At 35.8% G+C, this 25,773-nt stretch overlaps 1 protein-coding gene across 1 annotated transcript in view; it reads left to right on the top strand.

Annotated features, from left to right (window-relative positions):
- The window catches only part of LOC141690263 (uncharacterized), a 43,013-nt gene that overhangs the window by 3,431 nt on the left and 13,809 nt on the right, over window positions 1–25,773 (top strand). The window contains exon 2 of the mRNA XM_074494967.1: window positions 10,471–10,903. Within this exon, the coding sequence (XP_074351068.1) occupies window positions 10,471–10,903 (433 nt within the window). The remainder of the gene's footprint in view (window positions 1–10,470; window positions 10,904–25,773) is intronic.

Below are 25,773 nucleotides of genomic sequence, written 5' to 3'. Positions count from 1 at the left end.
CTGAGTGGCAGTCCAGCATAGGTCCTAATGCGGCCAGGGTGATGACCAGTGGGGAATTCGTCCATCTACTAGTAGAAAAGGTTACTTATGGGTATCTTTGCCTGATCAGCAAGATATCTGGTTTATGCCAAAGGTTTTCTTTTCCTTCCAAATTCATTGGATATTGCAACTCTGTTCATACTTTACATAACAGAGGTTCCAGGAAATGTTTTAGAGATATATATATGTGGATATATATATATCGGAACTAAATAAAGTATCTCATAACGTTTTCATTCAATAATATTTCAAAGATTGAATCTATTCAAATCTTGTCTTGTAGTCTCATCTATGTGATGAACTTTTGAAACTGATTATAACTTGAACGGTGGTAGTTCAAGTAGTATTGGGAAAGATATAAGTATATTGGGGTATTTGGTAACCTCATCTTTTAAACTTATATCTAATTAATAATTGTCTTATGAATGACAAAGATTTTCAGAAAAAAAACGTTGAGACAAGGTTAGATATATGAGATCACCTTGCAACGATATTTTTTATACAGTTATACACTGGGACTTTGTGTATATTATGCATGGAAGAGAACTTCCAATATTTTGAAAAGTATATATGTATATATATACTGAATATTTTGCGACTTCATCGCATTAAGATATCAAACTTGGTTCATTTCTTTTGACCAAGACTTTCATGAGTATTATGAGTAGGCTCATATATTGTAAATCATTATACATATTATTTTGGTGGGCTTGCTGCTCACCCTTGCTTTATTTCTTCATCACACAATAACAGTTAGGAAAGATGGCCAGACTCCAGCAGACCCAGCGCAAGCGCGTGGGAAGCGTCCCGCGTCTTCCCGTTGATGTTGTAGCTGCTATAGCTGCAGAGGTAGATCTATTGTAGATCAGACCATCTACTTTTGAGAATCAATTATGTATAATTATAACTTGTGGCAGATAATGGCAATTAACTGTAAATTTATCAAGTAATCATTTTGGGTTGTAATAACTTTTAAATTGTGGATTCAAAGACTTGTACTTATTTAAATTTCATCTCTGAGACTATAACGGGATGTGGTGTGTGTTAGTGTGGGGTCACAGCATAAGGTTATTTATTATTAATTAAGTGAAGTGATATTGTGGAAAGAAAGACCGTGACGACCCGGATTCCCGACCCCGGATCTGGGGGTGTTACAGAAATGGTATCAGAGCTAAGCGTTATAAACCTCAGAGATGATGGGACGTTAAGATAATAAGTTAACTAAGATAATAAGAACTCTTGCCAAGTTCATAGTCGGGCTACCTAACGTAGCACTGACAGTTAAAACCCTTATGGGAACCCTTATAAATATCGTGATAGGAGCGTAGTTCGTTATCGTGTATGGTAGCGGGACTCCGAACCCTGAGGTTGAGGAGCAACATCGCGATGATATTTTATTACTAATTGGAGATCGGATTGTGGATCCGATAGAGTGTCCTAATGCAGGACCGGATGATGTTGATATTGAGGATTTAGCGGTTGAGGATGTTGTCCTAGAAGGGATAGTTGTTGAGGAGGATCCCATGGAGGATCCTGACAGGATTGGATAAAGGACCACTGATGAATTGATGACCATGGTTTGGTCGACTACCAGAGGTAGGATTGGCCGGTCACTACCGGAGGTTCGTTCAAGTTATAAAGATAGTAGCCCCTTTAACGCGGCTTACTCGTAAGACTGAGAAGTTCGAATGGACAGAGAAATGCGAGAACAGCTTTCAAGAACTGAAGCAGAGGTTGGTGATGGCCCCTATGCTGGCATTGCCGGATGGAAAAAGGAGATTTTGTGATTTGTAAGTGACGCTTCGCATAAGGAATTAGGGTGCTTCTTAGCACAGCAAGATAATCGCGTCTGCGTCAAGACAATTAAGGTAATATGAAATTCAATATCCCCGCCCATGAGCTTAGGCTCGTGGCAATAGTTTTACCCTAAGGATTGGAGGCACTACTTGTATGGAGAGAAGTGCGAGAATTACCTAAGCCATAAGTGCTCTAGTACATTCTTACGTAGAAAGAGCTCAACATATGCCAGAGGAGGCAGTTAGAGCTAATCAAGAATAATGATTGGGAGATTCTTTATCATTCGGGGAAAGCCAATATGGTGGCTGATGCCCTTAGTAAAAAGGAGAGACTCAAGGTGATAATGTCTTTTGGAGAGTTTATAAGAGATTTTGAGAAAATGGAAATAGAAGTGAAGGTAACCAGAGCCGGTACCGAAAAGCTGTTTGAGATTGCAATACAGCCCGAATTATTGGAAAAGATCATATTGTGCCAGAAAAAGTTATGAATGAAGGCAGGGAGCCAACAATTAGATAAAAGATTAATATCGAGAAAGATGATAAGGGAATAATGAGGTATTCCTATAGAATTTGGGTTCCGAAAGTTCAAGAGCGTAAGGATGAGAACTTAGATGAGAGCCATAGTTTGAGGAATAAGATTTAGAGTAAACCCTGAACGTGATAGTCAGGGAGGTCACCATCAAGATAGAAGGAACCCATGACATAATGGAGTGGAAAATAAGGATTTTAAATTAAAAGATGAACCCAATTATGGGGAGTAGGATGAAACATTTCATACTAAGGAAACAGAAAGTCGAGTAAGGAAAGGAGACCCGAGACGGTACTCCTATACGGAAATTCATGGACCTGTCTAAAAAGAACTTAGACTATTATCCCCAACCACCACCCTGAGGAGACAGTGCGGTGAGAAATTCTTTCAGGACCTTTAAGTCGCTCAGCTCTCAGAGTTCCAAGGAACAAGCTGGCCCAATCGAGGCAAGAGCCTGGCTAAAGGAAATATAGGAATCATTTGAGATTCTAAATGATTGGCGAATCTCAAAAGGACTGTTTTTGTCACTTACCCTCCTAAGAGAGAGACCACCCGCTGGTGAAAGACCAAGAAAGGCACGGAGCCAGAGGTTATGATGAACTGATTAAAGTTCAGCCAATTATTTTCGGGAAAGTAATTCCCAAGGTTATGGAGAGAGTGTAAAAGCTTTAGAGCCAGAACAAAGGCAGACGAGTATGATGAATTAGGAATCTAAGTTGTAAAAGTTATCAAGATTCGTTTTGAGGACACGAATCCGGAATGACGGGATGTTTGAAATCAATGCTTATGTTGTGATTGGTTCGTGAAATAATGATAGGAGAAAGGAAAATAAAAAGAAACTGAAGTGGAAAGGAATATAAAGGCAATAGAGTTTGAGAAATGATAAGGGAGTTGGGTATGAGGAAACCCTAAAGACTCGTAGCAATAGAAATAGGAAAGTATGTAATCATTGGTATGAGGGTGATTCACCATGAGTTAAAGTTGATGGTTGAAGGCATACGAGTTATGTACATTTTATCCCCTGTAAGTTGGGAGGATTCAAGGAAACCTTGAGATAGTTCGAAGGATAAATAATAAGACGCGGATAGACTAAGGAGACAAGAAAGTAAGAAGGTAGGAAAATTGGATGAAGGAAGTGACCTTCAAGAATGTGAAGTGTAAGACCGGTGGCTTGATACCCTGGAAGGGAGACGCCAGGTATGAAAGATATCCCAACATTGAGATGACTGTTGAGATAAACAACAAAAGTAAATAAGGATTTATTAAGAAGAAGTTCACGTTGAACATGACCAATATCTTCTAGATCATCCATGTGATCATTACCAAATCAGGAAAGAAAAGCGGATAACCATTTTTATCTTTTGGAGGCCATGTGGATTGACCTTAACTTGAATAAGGATGCTATTATGAAGTTAGGTATAGACTATCGAGGTGGGAATGATGAATAAGATAATCTATCAAGGATATATGACTTGATTTATCCATGGAAGGATGCATGTACCTTTTAAAGGTGGAATTAAGAATAGAACATTGGTAACTTAAAACGAATCCTAGGGGAATGCATAAAGGTTGGCATTTCACCCTTAATAGGGATAGTATGAGTTTTGACAGTATGAATTGGAAAGGGTTAAGGTAATAATAACCTTTAAGGATCAGTGGAGAAATTTTTCAGAAGTAAATAGACAATGGTTCTAGTATCAGTAAATGGTATTTGATATGCCCTGTATATAGGGAATACAGGAGGAACGATTGAAGGATAACCTTAGAGGTTTTACAAGGAGAAAGGAAATATTCGAAATTCTCAAGAATAAAAATGTTGATAAAGGAAATATGACATAATTATAATGTTGCCAAGTGGGGCACGTGTTAAACCACGAGAAAGTATGGATCGAACCAGTAATGGTCGAAATTGTTTAGGGCAATTAGGACTTAAGATAAAAGATGTTCTAATTATGATTGAGAGTCAGTCATGACAGTGATTAACCTCTAAAGACTGAGGCAATAACTTATAAAATAATGGTGATATTTTTTTTTACTCACCAGATTTTAAGGAAAACATCTTCACATAAGCAGTGATTAAAATAAGGTAGAAAATTTATTTGGAGGTGGTTAAAATGACATTGACTGTAAGGAAATTGTACTATCAGGAAAGGCCAAAGAGGTGGCCGACACTTTAAAGGTAAGAGGATAATTATAGGCACTTGTGCCAAAGGAATACAGTGATGATGGTTAAAACTGTGAAGGTTGTATTATGGTTTGGAAGATTGACATTCCTTCTGATGACTGTGCAATATCCAACCGTAATAGTAGTTGGTAAAGGTTTAATTTGTGTAATCGCCATGAACGGGCTATCTATCTTAGAAGGTCCTATCTTGAGATAAGCCAGGACCATGTTTCAAAAAGGACCAAACAAACCTTTGAGTTAAGTCTTCTATTGAAGGCATATGATTAAGAATGGTATTAACCTGCTATCGTTGCTTTGAGCGAAACTCTTTTGCAATTTTATCTGCTTCATGTCATGTATGTATGTCAGGATCAGGAGTGTTCTTCATGAATCAGGAATGGTGATTATATTACCTCCTTAGAATGATTTGATACGACATGGATAGACTCCGTATGGTTAGCTATTAAGACTTCATGGAAAATGAATGACTACAGTAGGTCAGTGGTGGACCATAGTAAGGCAGCAATGATTCTGTGAGTAATGAGCTGATTACAACCGTGAGAGTTGTATTGGAATGGGTGTTGAGATTGAGTACCACTAATCGGGTCGTGGTAGTGTATAAGTTATCATTGATAGACTAATTAAGTAGAGTATCTACCTAGTGAATAATTATTCTTTCTTATCAATAGAGAGTCGTATTATTATACGAGGAAGGTTGCGGTGCAAGCATAGAATTCTAGTAACGATGATGTATAGAATGAGATCCCAGATTCGATTTTCGATGTCGAGGGAGTTTCAAAGGTGATTATGTATAAGCTCAAGGAAGAGCATGGGTCCATAGAATGATGGACGGGATAGCGAAAATATTTAAGCACGTGAAATGCGATGCTATAATACTTGATGTTGATATAAATACATATATGTTTTGTTCTTCTATGACAAACCTCTATAGTTCAGAGGTAGATTCCAAGCCAGATATTTTGTGGCAGTATATATTTTTTTTTTCATATATACAATTCTCTTCAGTTCGTTCTTTTCTCTTCTTTTCATTTCATGTAAGCTGAGAAGAACAACCCTTCCAGAAAGGGGAGGTATTGCCGAATGACTATCTATCTGTGTGATAGAAGCCTAGTAGGATACCATCTATTGTTTAATTGCTTGTCAAGTACTAAAGGCTGGCCACCTTCTGTACTAACTATGCGATATAACAAGTGTTCATGATCATAGTGATCTCTCAACAAATTCCTTTACTTCTATATGATTAATCAAACTTTGGAAAATAGAAATAACTGAAAAAGGAGTAATAAAGTGGTGGTAGTATGCGGAATGGGAACACATTCGTGATACTAAGGTTGACGTGGTTATTAAATGGTTATAGAACGCTAGCGAGCAAAAGTATAACCAGTATAATATTAGGAACGGAAGGTAGTAGCGATTACGAACTGGAAAAGAATGGGTATTAAGAAGCAAAAGCTATAAATCTAGAAGCTATAATGAGAGTCTGTGCAATAGACTTGAAAGAAATTTGAATGATCACATAACGCGGATTGAGTTTTCTTATGACAATAGATCATATGTCAGTATTGAGATATCGCCTTATGAGATCCTTGAGGGAAGACAATATCGATCTCCCTTATGTTAGGATGAAGTTGTAGAGCGCAAGATGCTCGGACCCGCAGTAGTCCAAAGGACCAAGGATATGATAGATCTAATCAGAGGACGGCTAGTAGTAGCCCAAGATGGACATGATAAGTATGTTGATTTGACACGAAAGGATAAAGAGTATGAAATAGGGGACCTAGTAATGTTATAGGTATCCCTTGGAAAGGATTGATGAGGTTCGGAAAGAAAGGAAAGCTAAGACTACAATTTGTTGGACCCTTGGATATATTAAGACGTTTGGGAAGTTAGCATATGAGCTAGCCCTAACCCCGAACATGTAGCAGGTCGTAACGTGTTTCACGTATCAATGTTAAGGAAGTGTAATTCAGATGCCAGATAAATAGAGGCATATGAGCGCATAGATATGCAACCCGACGTAACCTATATGGAGCAACCAGAAAGGGTTATAGATCGAAAAAGGACAAGTGCTTAGGTGAAGGGTTATCAAACTAGTCAGAGTTTGATGGTAGAACCACAATGTGGGAAAATTGACTTGAGAGTTAGAAAGTGCAATACTAAGAAAGTATCCCTATTCATTTCTATCTGATTCCGGGACGGAATCCTTTTAAGGAGGGGAGACTGTAATAACCCCAATTTTTGGAAAATTTTTGAAACCCTTATGAATAGTGTTTTTGCTGAATGAGAAAACTTTTCATGCCACACTATGTAGGGGTTCTGATATGGATATTCTGAGATTTTATTAGTACTTTATATGGGATATAAGTGTAGGTAAAGATCGTCAGAATCCAAATCCGAACACTTTGATTTTTCCCGGAAATCCACTAGATACGGAGAGAAATGAGTATAAGGTAACAGGATAAAAAGGATTTAAATTAAAGGATTATAGGAGAGGATCATAAAAGGAATATAATATATTGAGAAAGGTTAAGGGAACCTAAGTAATAAGACCCCGGGTATGATCCCTCAAACGATAAACGAAAACGAAAGTTAAGCGAACCGTATAACAGATCAGCGGTCATTAGGCAAACAATTAGGAAGTTAAGCAAAGGGATTAGAGGAAGTGATGTCACCCAACCAATGAGAAGAGGACAAGGAAGGGAGGATGACATAGCAATGTGATGTAAGCATGACATAGGGAAGGAGGAGGTGTGGTTGGTTTATAACCACACAAATATAAGGTTATTAAGGTAATTAACCAAAAACAAAACAAAAAACAACCAAGCTAAGCCAAACAAATCAAAAAACACAAAATCATTTCATTCTCATCATCTTGCTCTCGGCTTTTCATCTTTTTCAAGGGCAAGAATTTCAAAAATCAAGTTCCAAGCATTGTTAAATCACAAGGTAATTATCTAAGCTTCCTTGTACATAGATATGGATATGCTATAAGTTTAAGCTCCTAATTCCTTCACAATCTCTTCCAATAAATCAAGGAAGAAGATGGTGAATAGTAACCTTCAAGAAATAACTTTAGTTTTCTTGAATTTTTATGAAAGATTAAGGTTATACAAGCAAGGATCAAGGTTCTTTTAGGCATTCAAAGCTCTTGGGTTGTGTTAGGAAGCTTCAAGGAGGTATAAACAACTTTCACCTTTAACTTATAGTTTGAACTTTGAGTTTTGATGAGTTCATGGATGGATTAATGTATATATAGAAATATCCATGTATGTATAGCAAGATCCATGTATGTTAGATAGTTTGGTTGGATTTGTGGTGATTTTGGATATGAATCTTGGTTAATGGTTAATGAATCTTAAGTTATGGTTAGTAGATCATGTTTGCGGTTGAATAAGTTGGAAAACCTTGAGATTATGGACTGACTTTGCCTTGATATAAGTTGTGTTTGATGTATTGATGATGGTTGGGTGGTTTGTAGTGAATTGGTAAAGAATTGGAGTGGTATAAATATTGGTAATCGCGTAAACATAGCCGTCGTAACGTCCGATTTTCTTTAGACTGTTTTGTGCATAACATTAGGACCCGAGGACCCCCTGCTAGATTATGACCACTGCCATGTTTAGATAGCTCATGTTACGAGCTTCGTTTTGATATGTAGTTCGTTCAATTCCGATGCACGGTTTAGGAGAAACGACCGTTTCAAGTAACGGCGTTTCGCGAACGAAACTTTTTCCCTCGCCTTACTTTGAAACATAGGTTAAAGACCAAAAAGGGTTAATTAATGTATGAAACATTTATGGTAAGTGTGTTAGGCAGTTGGTAAGACACTCGCGAAGGAATCGCTTTAAAACTCGTAAAGGTTAAATTATTAAAAATGGTGGAGCCGAGGGTACCCGAGTGACTTAAGCGAATCAGTGAGCGCAAAACGAGCGTTAGAGTCTAAGTTAGTTAAAGTATAGATTTACAAGTGACTTTGGTTTAATTCCAACTTACTTGTTGCTTATAGGTTACCAGACTCGTCCCGAGCCATTCGTAACCCCCAGTTGCTCAGGCAAGTTTTCTACCCGTTATACTGTTGTTGTGATGTAAATATATGTATATGCATTATCTTGTGATATTGCATGATTGTTATTAGCAAATTTTGCGATATATTGGAGCATGCTAATATGGTATATATGCATGTCTGTTTCGTAATCTGGTTATCTATCTGTTGATTTCAATGCTTATAGTTGCATAATACCTATGCTAGAAATAAGCAAGTAGTTGCGTATACCCTTAGTATAGGGGATAAAAGGTGAACATATTTCTAAACCGGGAGTCGATGTTCCCGAGTATATTATATATATATATATTTATTTATATATATATATGGATATAGTTTTTAAAACTATAATCGAATAAGGTTTATTCGATAACTTTAACCTTATTTTATTATTGAATATTATTTCGAATATTATTCGAAGGCGTATGACTCCTTTATATTAAATGAATATTATATGAATATTCAATTGAGGATGTATGACTCACTTTATTTTATTAATGAATATTATTTTGAATATTCATTCGAGGGCTTATGACTCTTTTATATTTTATTAATGAATATTATTTGAATATTCATTTGAGGATCTATGACTCCGATTATTTGCTGAAATATATTCTTTATTTTAGTAAAGAATAAGGTGTTAATAATCAAACTTATTTTCGATTATTCAAATAAAGATAATACTTTCATATAAGTATATCTTTGGTTATTTAATACTCGTTTCAAGTATAAATTTTAATACTTCTACTTCAATTATTTTTATAAAAGATTATTCTTTATGGGAATATTATTTAAATAATAATATTCAGTCATTTTCTAAATATTCTGGGGACTGATTTACTTCATTAAATCAGCTTTACTCCAAACACTCTTTAAAGTGTTTTCGAGTCTTTAAAATGATTTTTAAAAGTTAGAGCGGATCCCAAAACTCATTTTTTATATTTAAGATCTTCCTTTTAAAGGGGATTTAAATACTCGTTCAAAACCTGGGGAATCCGGCTCTGTGGTGTATTTTATATTCGCAACAAGGTTGCAGTTTTGGTAAATGAATTGATTACTTACCCAACGTTCGGGAAGTAAGTCCATCTATTGAGTCCGCATAAGCAACATGGGCTCAGTGGGCGTCCATGATAGTGTAAGTGGCTCAGTGGGAGTCCATCAAATGCATAAGTGGCTGAGTGGCAGTCCAGCATAGGTCCTAATGCGGCCAGGGTGATGACCAGTGGGGAATTCGTCCATCTACTAGTAGAAAAGGTTACTTATGGGTATCTTTGCCTGATCAGCAAGATATCTGGTTTATGCCAAAGGTTTTCTTTTCCTTCCAAATTCATTGGATATTGCAACTCTGTTCATACTTTACATAACAGAGGTTCAATTATGTAATAGCTGGGATGTTGTGGGAAGCGTGGGAAGCGTCCCGCGTCTTCCCGTTGATGTTGTAGCTGCTATAGCTGCAGAGGTAGATCTATTGTAGATCAGACCATCTACTTTTGAGAATCAATTATGTATAATTATAACTTGTGGCAGATAATGGCAATTAACTGTAAATTTATCAAGTAATCATTTTGGGTTGTAATAACTTTTAAATTGTGGATTCAAAGACTTGTACTTATTTAAATTTCATCTCTGAGACTATAACGGGTTGTGGTGTGTGTTAGTGTGGGGTCACAGCATAAGGTTATTTATTATTAATTAAGTGAAGTGATATTGTGGAAAGAAAGACCGTGACGACCCGGATTCCCGACCCCGGATCTGGGGGTGTTACACCCAGTCACTGCCAATAATATATTTACACTACAAACTCCTTAGGCATTATTTAATATGATTTAAAGGTATTAGTCTGAGATAGTTAATTTCTTCACCTTTGGTGATATTGTAGGTCCATGTCACCTACTCTGGGGACCCAATCATAGCGATTGTTGATGAAATATACCATGACCTGCCCCACAATCATGGAAATACAAACTACCTACGGGAACGAGCAATATTAACACCCCTTAATGAGTATGTGGAAAAGATCAATCGTGAGGTTTTAAGCCGTTTGCCATGTACTGCACATGTTTATAAAAGTTGTGACTCCATCTGTAAAGGCTCCGCCACTTCTGATGAAACACTCTATCCCCCGAAATATTTTAACACACTCAGGTTCAGCGGTATGCCCAACCATAAAATAGAGGTCAAAGTAGGTGTTCCTATAATGTTGCTTCGGAATCTGAACCCAAAGAAAGGCCTGTATAATGGTACGCGTCTTATTGTGACTCAGTGCTGCCCATTCCTTATTGAGGGCCTGATTATAACCGGAAACAAGATTGGTAAAAGAGCATACATACCGAGGATAAACATGACCCTTGCAGATAAGACGATTCCTTTCAAAATGAAAAGAAAACAGTTCCCTATTGCTGTGTGTTATGCGAAGACAATAAATAAAACTCAGGGCTAAACTGTAAAAAATATGAGTTCTCTAGTGGCTTATTGACTTATCGATAACTCAGAGTTCTCTAGTAAAATTTGAGTTGTCGATAACTCCGAGTTCTCTAGTGAATTTTGGCTTATCGATATCTCTAAGTTCTCTAGTGGAATTTGACTTATCGATAAATCAGAGTTCTCTAATGAATATTGACTTGCCGATAACTCTGAGTTCTCTAGTGAAGAAATGACTTGTCGATATCTCCAATCTTCATGTCTTCAATTTGGCTTGTCGATATCTCTGAGTTCTCTAATAGCTTTCCTGACTTCTCGATAAGTCGTTTGGAGTTCTCGAATGACTTCTCTATAACACTAAATCTATGACTTTTAGAGATCTTGACTTAGAACATTTTTCCCAAAATAGATTTATTCAACTCCAAGCTTCTTCATAATTCTTCTAAGGCATGATCTTCTTGATCTTCTTCCAGATAGAATTCTTAGGCTTGATACTGTTCAAGGAAAAAGACTCAAGTCTGCTCTTTGACATTTTTATCAAGAGTGACGTCTCCGGCTGGCTTAAGAATAGTGTGTTCCAATGAAGATAGTCCCACTGTTGGGTATACCAAAAATATTATGTATCATGAAATCTTTAATGACATACACTGCTAGAAAATATATAGGCATTATGTTATCATATCTGATCGCATGTCTTTGTACACAATTTTGATGGTTGGTGTAGCGCCCTCCAAACCCGGGTCAGAAGTTTGGGGTCCACAATATATACACAATATATAAACCTGTATATAAAATATTATTTGCAATGACCCTGCTGTACATAACCACGGATCGCAACAGGTTAAAGTATGAAAACAAGCCACAACCTTAACTTTTATTACAACGTACCAAATCCCAACTAATTTAACTTACAACTGATAATGAAATTATTCTTACAATCTTATTATCTCACTACCATATGAGGCTTCTGCTAGCTCGATCCAACTCGAACTGGAATCCTAGCTCGCACTCTCGACTGAAGAACTTCACTATCATCCATATCCTTCTTAACTGTAAAATATATAAAAAGATTCGCAAGAGTGAGCTAACTAGCTCAGCAAGTCATAATAGCAATAACTGAGGTTAAACAATGATCAAACGAGATGATTCAAAGGAATCAAATTTCTTGTGAGACAACTAATAGAATTGGATATTCATTTTTAAGTTTTTAAAACCAAGGTTAGGCTGCTGATCAGTCACGCACTAACCCCGAGCAAAGCACACAACATTGCTCTAACTACTGGATCCAAGGCACACATTGGCCTAACTTGACCATCGATATGGTCTGACCACGAATCTGGTCCACACAAAGAAAACTATCCAATTCTAAAGCAGTTCAATATGATAAACAATAGAATTCAATAAAACCAAATCATAATCAATAACAATAAAACATTTGTATAAGAGCATGGTAAAAATTCATGGTTACCGAAAGGGTATGTCAAAGTACATAAAAGAAGTGGCCTCCAGCCGGTAGGATAATCGGGTATTAGATGAATAGTATTTTTACAAGGTTTTAGTACTTTGATATCACAGGGTATGGTTGAGTATAAAAGTTTCTGTATGTTTATATAATTTTGTTCCAGTGTTTGGTATAGGATGGTTATATATTTGTGGAGTAGTATCGTATTTGTGTGGTTTAATATATGGTAAATCAACAAGAAATGGTTCACAAAGAATAAGGCTTGCGGCTCAAAGATCAAATGATGTGGCTTAGGTTCAAGGCTGAAGGATTCAAAGTGCTTACAGTATAAAACAGAGCTATTTTGGGTATTAACAGTATGTCACAAGAGAATTTAAAAATATTTGCTTTATATCTCGAGAAAGGTTTAGAAATACTTGCCTTATCATAATCAATTTCAACTTCACTTGTACTTGTCTAATGACTCCATTCAAAAATCACTCGTCTGCTTTTCTTATGCCTCGCTTCTATCCACTGATTACTTGCTGTATTTTCTACATGTTAATTCTATTTTCTAATCACCTGCTTCCCTTTCTTACGCCTTGCTTACTCTGCTAGGCATTATAAATATCTATCAATATTTAACTCATACGATTCTATTCGACATACACTTCTATCTACCCTTCGTTTCACCCAAATCCGATTAACGGATCGAAGTTATGCTATAAACAAGTAATTACCAAATATATAGACCGACAGTCAACCAACACGTCACATATAACACATAACACGTCAAATAATCAATGGTATATCATTTATAAAGAAGTCTCGGGTCATAAACAGACTTTTGGGTATTCAAAATGATTTTTAAAATATTTTTCGGAATTAAAACGGGTCTTTGGATCAATTTCGGAGTAATAAACAGGGTTCGATTGGCCAAATCTAGCTTCAAAATAATTTTATAATAATTATCGAGCCTTGAAAATAATTTAAAATAATATTTTAAAGCTCGAAACTATTTTTCAGAATTTTTAAATCATTTTTAAATAATTAAATCCAATTAAATAATTAATTAAAATCAATTAATATTTAATTAAATAAATTAATCAATTAATTTTCGAATTAATTGATTAATTAATCAATTAAAAATTAACTGAAATTAATTAAATAATTAATTCAGATTTAATTTTGAATTAAAAATAGTTTTTGGAATTAAAAAAATCATTTTCGGATTTTTTTTAAATTAAAAACAATTTTTAAAATAATTAATAAAAAGAAATCCGAATTTTAAAAGAATTCAAAACAGGAATCCAGAATTTGTAAAATTCTGGAAACTTCAGGTACTAACTTGCAAAAACGCCAAAAACAACTTTGATTTAGGAATAATTTGAATCAAAACGGGGTTTTTAATAAAAAGAAATGGGTCAGGAACCGGGTCGCCGGGTCGGGATGAACCGCCGGACGAACCCAGAATCCGGTGACCCTTTCCGGATTCCGGTGACCTTAATTGGGGTTCAAAACAACCTTGTTTGATCTGTTCTTCGATGCAAAATCATTCTAAACACCTCCAGAAACCTAACCATTCAACAATCTATCAACAACAATCATTCAATCAGATTTTCAACCAAAAGCTGGCCAAAACGCGAAGAACTCCGACGAGAACTTCAAAAGACAACTCCGAGCTTATCAGGAATCGTTTGTGACATATGAATATATGATTCGATTGCAAATTTGATAAGGAACACGATGCACCCATCAAGATCGACTGAAAACCCCTAACAAAGATTCCCCCAAATCGAATTGAAAACATTCAAACAATATAAACCCTAATTTCTTCAATCAGAGAATCAAACCTAAAATTAAACATGTTATTGAACTCCAAATCAAGAGTATAATATACCAAAATGATCAGGAAAAGAAGCTCTACAACATACAATCATCAAATCATTCAAACAATCATCCGTACAAAAATTCATAATTTAAATACCAAGAAATTCGAATATAAATAATTAAATAGGAAATCACCTGATGTTTCTGGGTTGAAATTGATGGAAGATTTGGATTCTAGATTTCAGTAGCTTCGTTTTGAGTATATGTACGCCAAAATCGGATATCGATAACGCCTCCGAATTTGTGTTTGATTACGAAGAACAAAATAGAATTATAGTATTTTCTCTGTAAAAACTCTATAAATACTGTTTGCAAATGATTTCTAGTACGAAATAAAATACGGTAGAGGCTATTTATAATTATGGAAAATTAGTATCCCGTTGGATCATTACGGATATAGAACGGTACGTTTATTTATAAAAACTGATCCAAATGGTACCGGTTTTTGAGATAATTATCCAAATCAATACAATTTGTACCGCGGTCTTGGTCTCAGCGCCTGGTTACACGTATTACGAGGTGATAATTGTGATAGTTTAATAAAAAGCTCTCGTTTATCAAAAATACGAGTTTTATTGATTTACCGAAACGAATATTGTATCGAAAATGTTGCGCCGGGACCCGCGCAGGACAAACCGTACGCCGGATCGAAAAAGTCGAAACATGGAAAATGCTCGGAATATTGCAATTAGGTTAGGAAGGAGTTCTCGGAAGAGTTTCGGGTTCTAAAAACATAACAACGGATGACGTCGGTTGGTTCCCGTTTTTATAAAATAGGTTTTAAATACCCGGAAAAAGATTTTATAAAATTCATATGATTCCTATAAATTCATAAATCAACATAAAAATAATTAGGAAGATATGAAAATTATCTATATTTTATTTTGGACATATAAAAATTAAAATACTCAATTAATAATATTTTTAAACATCCAAACACATTTAACACTTAACAAATAATTCACAGAATGGATACTGAACACATATAATAATTATTTAATAGCAAAAATACTTACACGATATATCCCGGATATTACATCTTCCCCCCCCTTAAAAGGATTCTGTCCTCAGAATCTTCGAAGAAATAAATGAGGGTACTTTTCTCTCATATCTTTTTCTAACTCCCAGGTTCACTTTTCAAATTTTGGGTTTTCCACAATACTCTTACTAATTTTATCACTTTATTTCTCAATACCTTATCTCTTTCCTCTAGAATCTCTATCGGATTCTCTACATATGACAAATCTGCCTGAAGCTCTATCGGCTCATATTCTATTACATGCCTGAAGTCTGAATTATACTTCTTAAGCATTGATACGTGAAAAACATTATGAATGTGCTCCATGTGCGGAGGTAACGTCAACTCGTAAGCTACTTTGCCAGCGTGCTTTAGAATCCGACATATCTTGGGCTCAGCTTTCCTTTCTTTCCAAATCTCGCTAATTCCGTTCATGGTGATAGTTTCAGTAATACCAAGTTTCCTTCTTCGAATTCCATATCTTTCCTTGACTAATCTGCATATTTCCTTTGACGATCTTGTGCTGCTATCACTCTTTTCTGGATAATGTTAACAGCTTCCTTTGTCTGCTGTACTAATTTAAGTCCAAGAATTTTGTGTTCACCTACTTCATCTCAATACACTGGAGATCTGCATTTGCGTCCATAAAGGGCTTCGTAGGGTGGCATCCCAATTCTAGCGTGATAACTGTTGTTGTAAGCAAATTCTACCAGAGGTAAATTCTTGTTCCAACTTCCTTTGAAATCAATAGCACAACCACGTAACATGTCTTCGATTTTCTGGATCGTTCGTTCACTCTGGCCGTCCGCCTGTGGATGGTAAGGCGTACTCATATTCAGTTCCGTTTCGAAACATTCTTGAAAACTCTTTCAAAATCTTAAATTAAATCCTGGATCTCAATCGGATATGATGGGCACAGGAATTCCATGATGGACTACGATTTCTTTTAAGTACATATGAATTAACTTGTCGAGCGAAACTCTTCCATTTATAGACAAAAAATGAGCTGACTTGGTAAATCTATCCACTATAAGCCAAATGGCATCATGATTAGCTTTTGTGCTTGGTAACCCAACTATGAAATCCATGGCGATATGCTCCCACTTCCACTCTGGAACTTCAATGGCTGCAGCAATCCACTTGATCTCTGATGCTCTACTTTAACTCTTTTGACATATATAACATCTGCTAATTCATTCCTCAATTTCCCTCTTCATATCTGGCCACCAATAATTTTCCTTTAAATCTCTATACATCTTGGTACTCTCTGAATGGATTGAATACTTTAAATTATGAGCTTTCTGTAAAATTTCATTCTTCAACTCCGTCACTGGCGCAATCCAAATTCTAGAAGAAAACCTAAGAATACCTTGATCGCCCTTTTTGCGTGCACAATTCTTCATCTACTAAACGATTTATATCCTGATCTACTACCTCTTCCTGACACTTCTTTATCTTTTCTAACAATTTCGACTGAAAAGTCATACTTATACATTCTTACTCATTTTGGATCATGAACCCTGTCTTCCAATTCCAACTTCTAGAATTCCATAAATAATTCTTTTGGTACAATCTCTATGTTCATTCTCTCTCCTTCTTACTCGTCTCTTGGCACTACATTTGCTTTTCCTCGGGAGTTCATACCTCAAACTCTTATGGTCCGTATATATCTCACATCTTTCTCTATACTTATAATATTTCCCAATCTTTCAAAACGAATATTATTGTTGCTTTTAATTCCCAGTTATGAGTAGGGTACTTCTGCTCATAAGGTTTCGGTTGTCTTGATGCATATGCAATAACTTTATTGTTTTGCGTCAACACACATCCTATTCCCTTACGAGAAGTATCACTATAAACTACCAAATCTCCCTGATACTTTCAAAGTGATAAAATAGGTGTTGTAACCATTCTTTCATTTAACTCCGCAAAACTTTCTTCACCCTTCTCCATTTCATATAACCTTCTTGCTTTTCCTGGTTAGCTTCATCCAAAATATTGCAACTTTCAAGAAATCTTGCACAAATTTCTGATAGTAACTAGCCCATGATAAAACTTCTTACTTTTGTTGGTTCTTCTGGTCTTTCTTCATTCATACTATCTTTAAATTTTTCTGCTGAATCCCCTTTTTGTCTCCTCCTTACTGACTGTCTATACTAAGAATTATACTTCCTGCCATTAAAGTTTTCACCTGGTAAACTTTTTATACCGCTTCTTTCTTCTTTGATTCCTCAGTTATCATTGTATAGGTTGCATGGCTCTTCTTAAGTAACACAAGTACATATTATCCAGATTCCTCCTTCAAGATTCTACTCATCAAATTTAAATATCACTGGTGTAATAACCCCAATTTTTGGGAAATTTTTGAAACCCTTATGAATAGTGATTTTGCAGATTATGCTGAATGAGAAAACTTTTCATGCCACACTATGTAGGGGTTCTGTTATTGATCTTCTGTGATTTTATTAGTACTCTATATGGTATATAAGTGTATGTAAAGATCGTCAGAATCCAATTCCGAACACTTTGATTTTTCCCGGAAATCCACTAGATACGGAAAGAATTGAGTATAAGGTAATAGGATAAAAAGGATTTAAATTAAAGGATTATAAGAGAGGATCATAAAAGGAATATAATGTATTGAGAAAGGTTAAGGGAACCCAAGTAATAAGATCCCGGATATGATCTCTCAAACGATAAACGAGAACGAAAGATAAGTGGACCGTAAAACAAATAAGTGACCAAGAGACAAGCTTGTACAAGAAGCCAAGGATTGTGACATCATCAAATCATAAGGTGTGGACAAGTGGAAGCATTATGACAAGTACAAGGTGACATAAGCATGACAAAAGGGAAGGAATTGTTGGATGATTGTAAACCACACAAAGTTCAAGGTTAGAAAGGTAATTAACCAAAAACAAAACCAAAACAACCTAGCTAGCCAAAACAAATCAAAGCAAACACAAAATTTTTCATTTCTTCAACATTGCTCTCGGCTTTTTCTTCTTTTCAAGGGAAGAAAAATCAAAAATCAAGTTCCAAGCATTGTTAAATCACAAGGTAATTATCTAAGGTTCCTTGTACATAAATATGGATGTCCTATAAGTTTAAACTTCTAATTCCTTCACAATCTCTTCCATTAATTCAAGGAAGAAGATGGTGAATAGTAACTTTTAAAAAATAACTTTAGTTTTCTTGAATTTTTATGAAAGTTTAAGGTTATACAAGCAAGGATCAAGGTTCTTTAGGCATTCAAAGCTCTTGTGTTGTGTTAAGAAGCTTCAAGGAAGGTATAATCTCTTAACCAAGCTTTGTTATTGAATGTTAAGAGCATAATATGAGTGTTATAGTTCATGAGAGGCTTGATGGTTGTGTATGTAGAGATTAGTTGGTTTTGGGATGTTTTTGGAGTTGTAAATCTTGGTGGTTGATTAATGAACTTAAGTGTAGTTTAAATTCATGATAAAGAATAGTATAAATTGTTAATGTTGAGTTGTTGGGGCTGTTATGATAAAGTATGGATGGAGTTTTGATTGGGTTATGATTGTGGGTTGATTGGTGATGGTTTGGTGTTGAATTGGTTGGTAAAATTTTGGGAAATCGCGTAAACATAGCCGTCGTAATGTCCGATTTACTTTAGGCTGTTTTTGTTCTTAACATCAGAACCCTTGAACTCACTGCTAGGTTTTTACCATTTCCATGTTTAGATAGTTCATGTTACGAGCTTTGTTTTGATATGTGGTTCGTTGGATTCCGATGAACGGTTTAGGAGAAACGGCCGTTTTAAGTAATGACGTTTCGCGAACGAACCCTTACCCCTCCCCTTACTTTGAAACATAGGTTAAAGACCTTAAAGGACTAATTGAAGTATGAAACATTTATGTAAGGTGTAATAGGTAGTTGGTAAGACACTCGCGAAGGAATCGCCTTAAAACTCGTAATAGTTAAATTATTAAAAATGGTGGAGCCGAGGGTACTCGCGTGACTTAAGAGAATCAGTAAGCGCAAAACGAGCGTTAGAGTCTGAGTTGGTTAGAGTATAGATTTACAAGTGACTTTGGTTTAATTCCAACTTAATTGTTGCTTATAGGTTACCAGACTCGTCCCGAGCCATTCGTAACCCCCAGTCGCTCAGGCAAGTTTTCTACCCGTTATACTGTTGTTGTGATATATATGTGTATATGCATGACCTTGCGATAAATGCATATTTGTGATTAGCAAATTCTTGCGATATATTGTAGCATGTGATATGGTATATATGCATGCCTGTTTCATATTCTTGGATTATATATCTGTTGTTTAAAATGCTTACAGTTGCATAATACCTATGCTAGAGATAAGCGGTATTTGAGTTACCCTTAGTATAGGGGATAAAAAGGTGAACATATTTCTAAACCGGGAGTCGATGTTCCCGAGTATAATATATATTTTTATATATATATGGTTATAGTTTTCAAAACTATTAATCGAATAAGGTTTATTCGATAACTTTAACTTTATTTTATTATTGAATATTATTTCGAATATTCATCCGAGGACTTATGACTCCTTTATTTTATTATTGAATATTATTTCGAATATTCATTCGAGGACTTATGACTCCTTTATTTTATTATTGAATATTATTTCGAATATTCATTTGAGGGCTTATGACTCAGTTTATATTATTTAATGATTATTAATTGGATAGTCATTTGAGGATGTATTGACTCCTTTATTTTATTTGATGAATATTATTTATAATATTCATTCGAGGTATTATGACTCCGCTTATTATTTAATAATATTCTTTATTTTATTTAAGAATAATGTTCGATAATCAAACTTACTTTTGATATTCAAATAAAGATATTACTTTCGTATAAGTATATCTTTGGTTATTTAATACTCATTTCAAGTATAAGTCTTACAACTTCTACTTCAATTATTTGTATAAAGATTATTCTTTATGGGAATATTATTTAAATAATAATATTCAGATATTTTCTAATATATTGGGATTGATTTATTTCATTAAATCAGCATTACTCCAAACACTCTTTAAAGTGTTTTCGAGTCTTCAAAATGATTTTTAAAAGTTAGAGCGGATCCCAAAACTCATTTTTATATTTAAGATCTTCCTTTTAAAGGGGATTTAAATACTCGTTCAAAACTTGAGGGATCCGGCTCAGTGGTGTATTTTACATTCCCAACGAGGTTGCTGTTTTGAGAAAACATCTTGATTACTTGCCCATCGTTCGGGAAGTAAGTTCATCTATTTGAGTCGGCATAAGTAACATGGGCTCAGTGGGCGTCCATGAAAGTGTAAGTGGCTCAGTGGGAGTCCATCAAATGCGTAAGTGGCTGAGTGGCAGTCCAGCATAAGGTCCTATTACGGCCAGGGTGATGACCAGTGGGGAATTCGTCCATCTACTAGTAGAAAAGGTTACTTATTGGTATCTTTGCCTGATCAGCAAGATATCAGGTTTATGCCAAGGTTTTCTCCTTTCCAAATTCATTGAATATTGCAACTCTGTTTATAATTTTCATAATAGAGGTTTTCAAGGAGTGTATGAAATGTATATATATAGGTGTATATATATATCGGGATTTAATGAAGTATCTCGTAACTTCATTATTTATAATGATATTCAAAGATTGAATCTATTCAAATCTTGTCTTGTAGTCTCATCTATGTGATGAACTTTTGAACTGATTATAACTTGAACGGTGGTAGTTCAAGTAATATTTGGAAAAGATATAAGTATATTGGGGTATCTTGTAACTTCATATTTTCAACTTATATCTAGTAAATGATTATCTTATGCATGACAAAGATTTTCAGAAAAACGTTGAGACAAGGTTAGATATATGAGATCACCTTGCAACGATATTTTTATACAGTTATACACTGGAACTCTGTGTGTATTATGCATGGAAGAGGACTTCCCATATTTTGAAAAGTATATATGTATATATATATATACTGAATATTTTGCGACTTCATCGCATTAAGATATCAACTTGGTTTATTTCTTTTGACCAAGACTTTCATGAGTACTATGAGAAGGCTCATATATTGTTAATCATTATACATATTATTTTGGTGGGCTTGCTGCTCACCCTTGCTTCTTCTTTCATCACACAACATTAGATAGATAAGACGAAAAGGACCAAGCTCCCAATTCGCAAGCGGATAGGATACGTTCCGCAGCTTTCTGGAAGCGTTGAGGCCGCTGTAGCTGAGGTAGAAATTACCAATAGGCTAAGTTTTCAACTAATAATGTACCAGACTTATGTATATTATGAATTGTAATAATGGCAAAGAAATGTGAATTTATTCAGAAACCTGTTTAAGGTGCATTGGCATATAATTGTGGAATAAAACGACTTGTGATTATTTTTGGATATTCATCTCTGAGGCTATAACTTGTGGTGTGTGTGTTTAATGGTGGGGTCACAGTACAGAGTAGTTGATTATTTATTAAGATTGGGTGTTGTTAAGGGAAATGGAACTCGTGACAACCCGGATCTCCGACCCCGGATTTGGGGGTGTTACAGAAGTGGTATCAGAGCTAAGCGTTATAAACCTCAGAGATGACGTGACGTTAAGATAATAAGTTCACTAAGATAATAAGAACTCTTGCCAAGTTCCTAGTCGGGCTACCTAACGTAGTACTGACAGTTAAAACCCTTATGGGAACCCTTATAAATATCGTGATAGAAGCGTAGTTCGTTATCGTATATGGTAGCGGGACTCTGAACCCTGAGGTTGAGGAGCAACAACGCGATGATGTTTTATTACTTATTGGAGATCAGATTATGGGTCTGATAGAGCGTTTTAACGCGGGATCGGATGATGTTCATGTTGAGGATGTTGTCCTAGAAGGGATAGTTGCTGAGGAGGATCCCATGGAGGATCCTGACAAGAATGAATAAAGGACCACTGATGAATTGATGACCATGGTTAGGTCGACTACCAGAGGTAGAATTGGTCGGTCACTATCGGAGGTTCGTTCAAGTTTGTAAAGATAGTAGCCTCCTTTAACGCGGCTTACTCGTAAGACTGAGAAGTTTGAATGGACAGAGAAATACGAGAACAACTTTCAAGAACTGAAGCAAAGATTGATGACGACCCCTATGATGGCGTTGCCAGATGGAAAAGGAGATTTTGTGATATGTAGTGATGCTTCGCATAAGGAATTAGTGTGCTTCTTATACAGCACAACAAGGTAATCGCGTACGCATCAAGACAATTAAGGGAATATAAAATTCGATATCCCCACCCATGAGCTTGGGCTCGTGGCAATAGTTTTGCCCTAAATATTGGAGGCACTACTTGTATGGAGAGAAGTACGAGATTTACACAAGCCATAAGTGCTCTAGTGTATTTTCACACAGAAAGAGCTCAACATGCGCCAAATGAGGTGGTTAGAGCTAATCAAGGATTACGATTATGAGATTCTTTATCATTCGGGGAAAGCCAATATGGTGGCTGATGCCCTTAGTAAAAAGGAGAGACTCAAGATGATAATGTCTTTGAGAGAGTTTATAAGAGATTTTGAGAAAATTGAAATAGAAGTGAAGGTAACCGGAGCCGGTACCGAAAAGCTGTTTGAGATTGCAAGACAGACCGAATTATTGGAAAAGAACATATTGTGCCAGAAAAAGTGATGAATGAAGGCAGAGAGCCAACAAATAGATATGAGATTAATACCGAGAAAGATGATAAAGGAATAATGAGGTATTCCTATAGAATTTGGGTTCCAAATGTTTAAGAGCTTAAAGATGAGATCCTAGATGAAAGTCATAGTTCAAGGAATAAGATTTAGGGCAAACCCTGAATGTGATAGTCAGGGAGGACGCCATCAAGATAGAAGGAACCCATAACATATTGAAGTGGAAAATGAGGATTTTAACGTATAAGATAACCCCAAGTATGGGAGAAGGATGAAACATTTCATACTGAGAAAATAGAAGTCGAGCAAGATAAGAAGACCCGAGACGGTACTCCTATATGGAAATTCATGGACCCGTCTAAACAGAACTTATACTTTTATTCCCAACCACACCCTTGAGGAAACAATGCGGTAGGAAATCCTTTCATGACCTTTAAGTCGCTAAGCTCTCAGAGTTCCAAGGACTAGTTTGACCTAATCAAGGCAAGAGCCTGGCTAAAGGAAATATAGGAATTATTTGAGATTCTAAATGATTAACGAAGCACAAAAGACTATTTTTGTCACTTACCCCCGTAAGAGAGAGGCCACCCATTGGTGAAAGGCCAAGAAAGGCACGGAGCCAGAGGTTATAATAAACTGATTAAAGTTCAGACAATTGTTTTCGGGAAAGTACTTCCCAAGGTTATGGAGGTAGTGTAAAAGCTTTAGAGCCAGAACAAAAGCGGACGAGTATGATGAATTATGAATCTAAGTTGTAAAAGTTGTCAAGATTCGTTCTGAGGAAACGAATCCAGAATGACGGGATGTTTGAAATCAATGCTTATGTTGTGTTGGTTCATGTAATGGTTGTAATGGAAACGAAAATAAAAGACTGAAAAGGGAAGGAGTATAAAGGGATATAAAGGAAATAGAGTTGAGAAGTGATAAGGGAGTTAGGTATGGGAAACCCTAAGAAACCTTTGCAATAAAAATAGAGAAGTGTGTCATCATCAGCGCGATGGTGACTGATCATGAGATAAATTCAAGGTTTGAAGGCGTAAGCGATATGTAAAGTCAATTCCCTTGAAGTTGACAGTATTCGATAAAAATTTGAGATAGATCGATTGATTAATAAGCAAACACGGATGGACTGAGGAGACAAGAAAGTAAGAAATTAGGAAAATTGGATGAAGGAAGTGACCTTCAAGAATGTGAAGTGTAAGACCGGGGGCATGATACCCAGAAAGGGAGACGCCAGGTATGAAAGATATCCCAACATTGAGATGACTGTTGAGATAAATAAAAGAGGTAAATGAGTAGTTAGAACTAAAAGGTTCACGTTGAACACGACAAACATCTTCTAGAACATCCCTGTTATCATTACTGAATCAGGCAAGAAAAGCGGATAACCGTTCTTATCTTTTGGAGGCCATATTGATTGACCTCATTTTGAATACAGATGTTATTGTGAAATTAGGCATATACTATCGAGGTGGAAATGATTGAATAAGATACCCTTATCAGGGATATATGACTTGATTTATCCATGGAAGGATGCATGTACCTTTTAAAGGTGGAATTAAGGATAAAACATCGGTAACTTAAAATGAATCCTCGGGGAATGCATAAAGGTTGGAATTTCACCCTTAATAGGGATAGTGTGAGTTTTGACAGTATGAATTGGAAAGGATTAAGGTAATAACAACCTTTAAGAATCAGTGGAGAAATTTTTCAGAAGTATATAGACAATGATTCTGGTATTAATAAATGGTATCTTAATATGCCCTGTATCTAGGGAATACAGGAGGAACGATTCAAGGATAACCTTAGAGGTTTTACAAGGAGAAAGGTAATATTCAAAATTCTCAAGAGTAAAAATGTTGATAAAGGAAATATGACGTAATTATAATGATGCCAAGTTGGGCACGTGTTAAACCACGAGGAAGTATGGATCGAACCAGTAAATATCGAAATTATTCAGGGAAATTAGGGCCTAAGATAAAAAGATGTTCTAATTATGATTGAGAGTCAGTCGTGACAGTGATTAACCTCTAAAGACTAAGGCAATAACTTATGGAAAAATGGTAAATTTTTTTCTCTCACCAGGATTTAAGAAAAACATTTTCACATAAGCAGTGATTGAAATGAGGTAGAAAATTTAGTTGGAGGTGGTTAAAATGACATTGATTGTAAGGAAATTTTACCATTAGGAAAGGCCAAAGAGGTGGCCGACACTTTAAATGTAAGAGGATAATTATAGGCGCTCGTGCGAGAGGAATACAGTGATGATGGTTGAAGCCGGGAAGGTTATATTACGGTTTGGAAGATTGACATTCCTTCTGATGACTGTGCAATACTCAACCGTAATAGTAGTTGGGTAAAGGTTTAATTCGTGTAATCGCCATGAGCGGGCTATCTATCTCAGAAGATACTATCTTGAGATAAGCCAGGACCATGTTCCAAAAAGGACTAGACGAACCCTTGAGTTAAGTCTTCTATTTAAGGCATACGATTAAGAATGGTATTAACCTGCTATCGTTGCTTTGATTGAAACTCTTCTGCAATTTTATCTGCTTCATGTCATGTATGTATGTCAGGATCAGGAGTGTTCTTCATGAATCATGAATGGTGATTATGTTACCTCCTTAGAAGAATTTTATACGACATGTATGGACTCCGTATGGTTAGATATTAAGATTTCATGGAAAGTGAATGATGACAGTAGGTCAGTGGTGGACCATAGTAATGTAGCAATGATTCTGTGAGTAATGAGTC

Source organism: Apium graveolens, chromosome 2, assembly GCF_009905375.1.
Source record: "Apium graveolens cultivar Ventura chromosome 2, ASM990537v1, whole genome shotgun sequence".
Classification (NCBI taxonomy): Eukaryota; Viridiplantae; Streptophyta; class Magnoliopsida; order Apiales; family Apiaceae; genus Apium; species Apium graveolens.
This window is presented reverse-complemented; position numbering and strand designations above follow the sequence as displayed.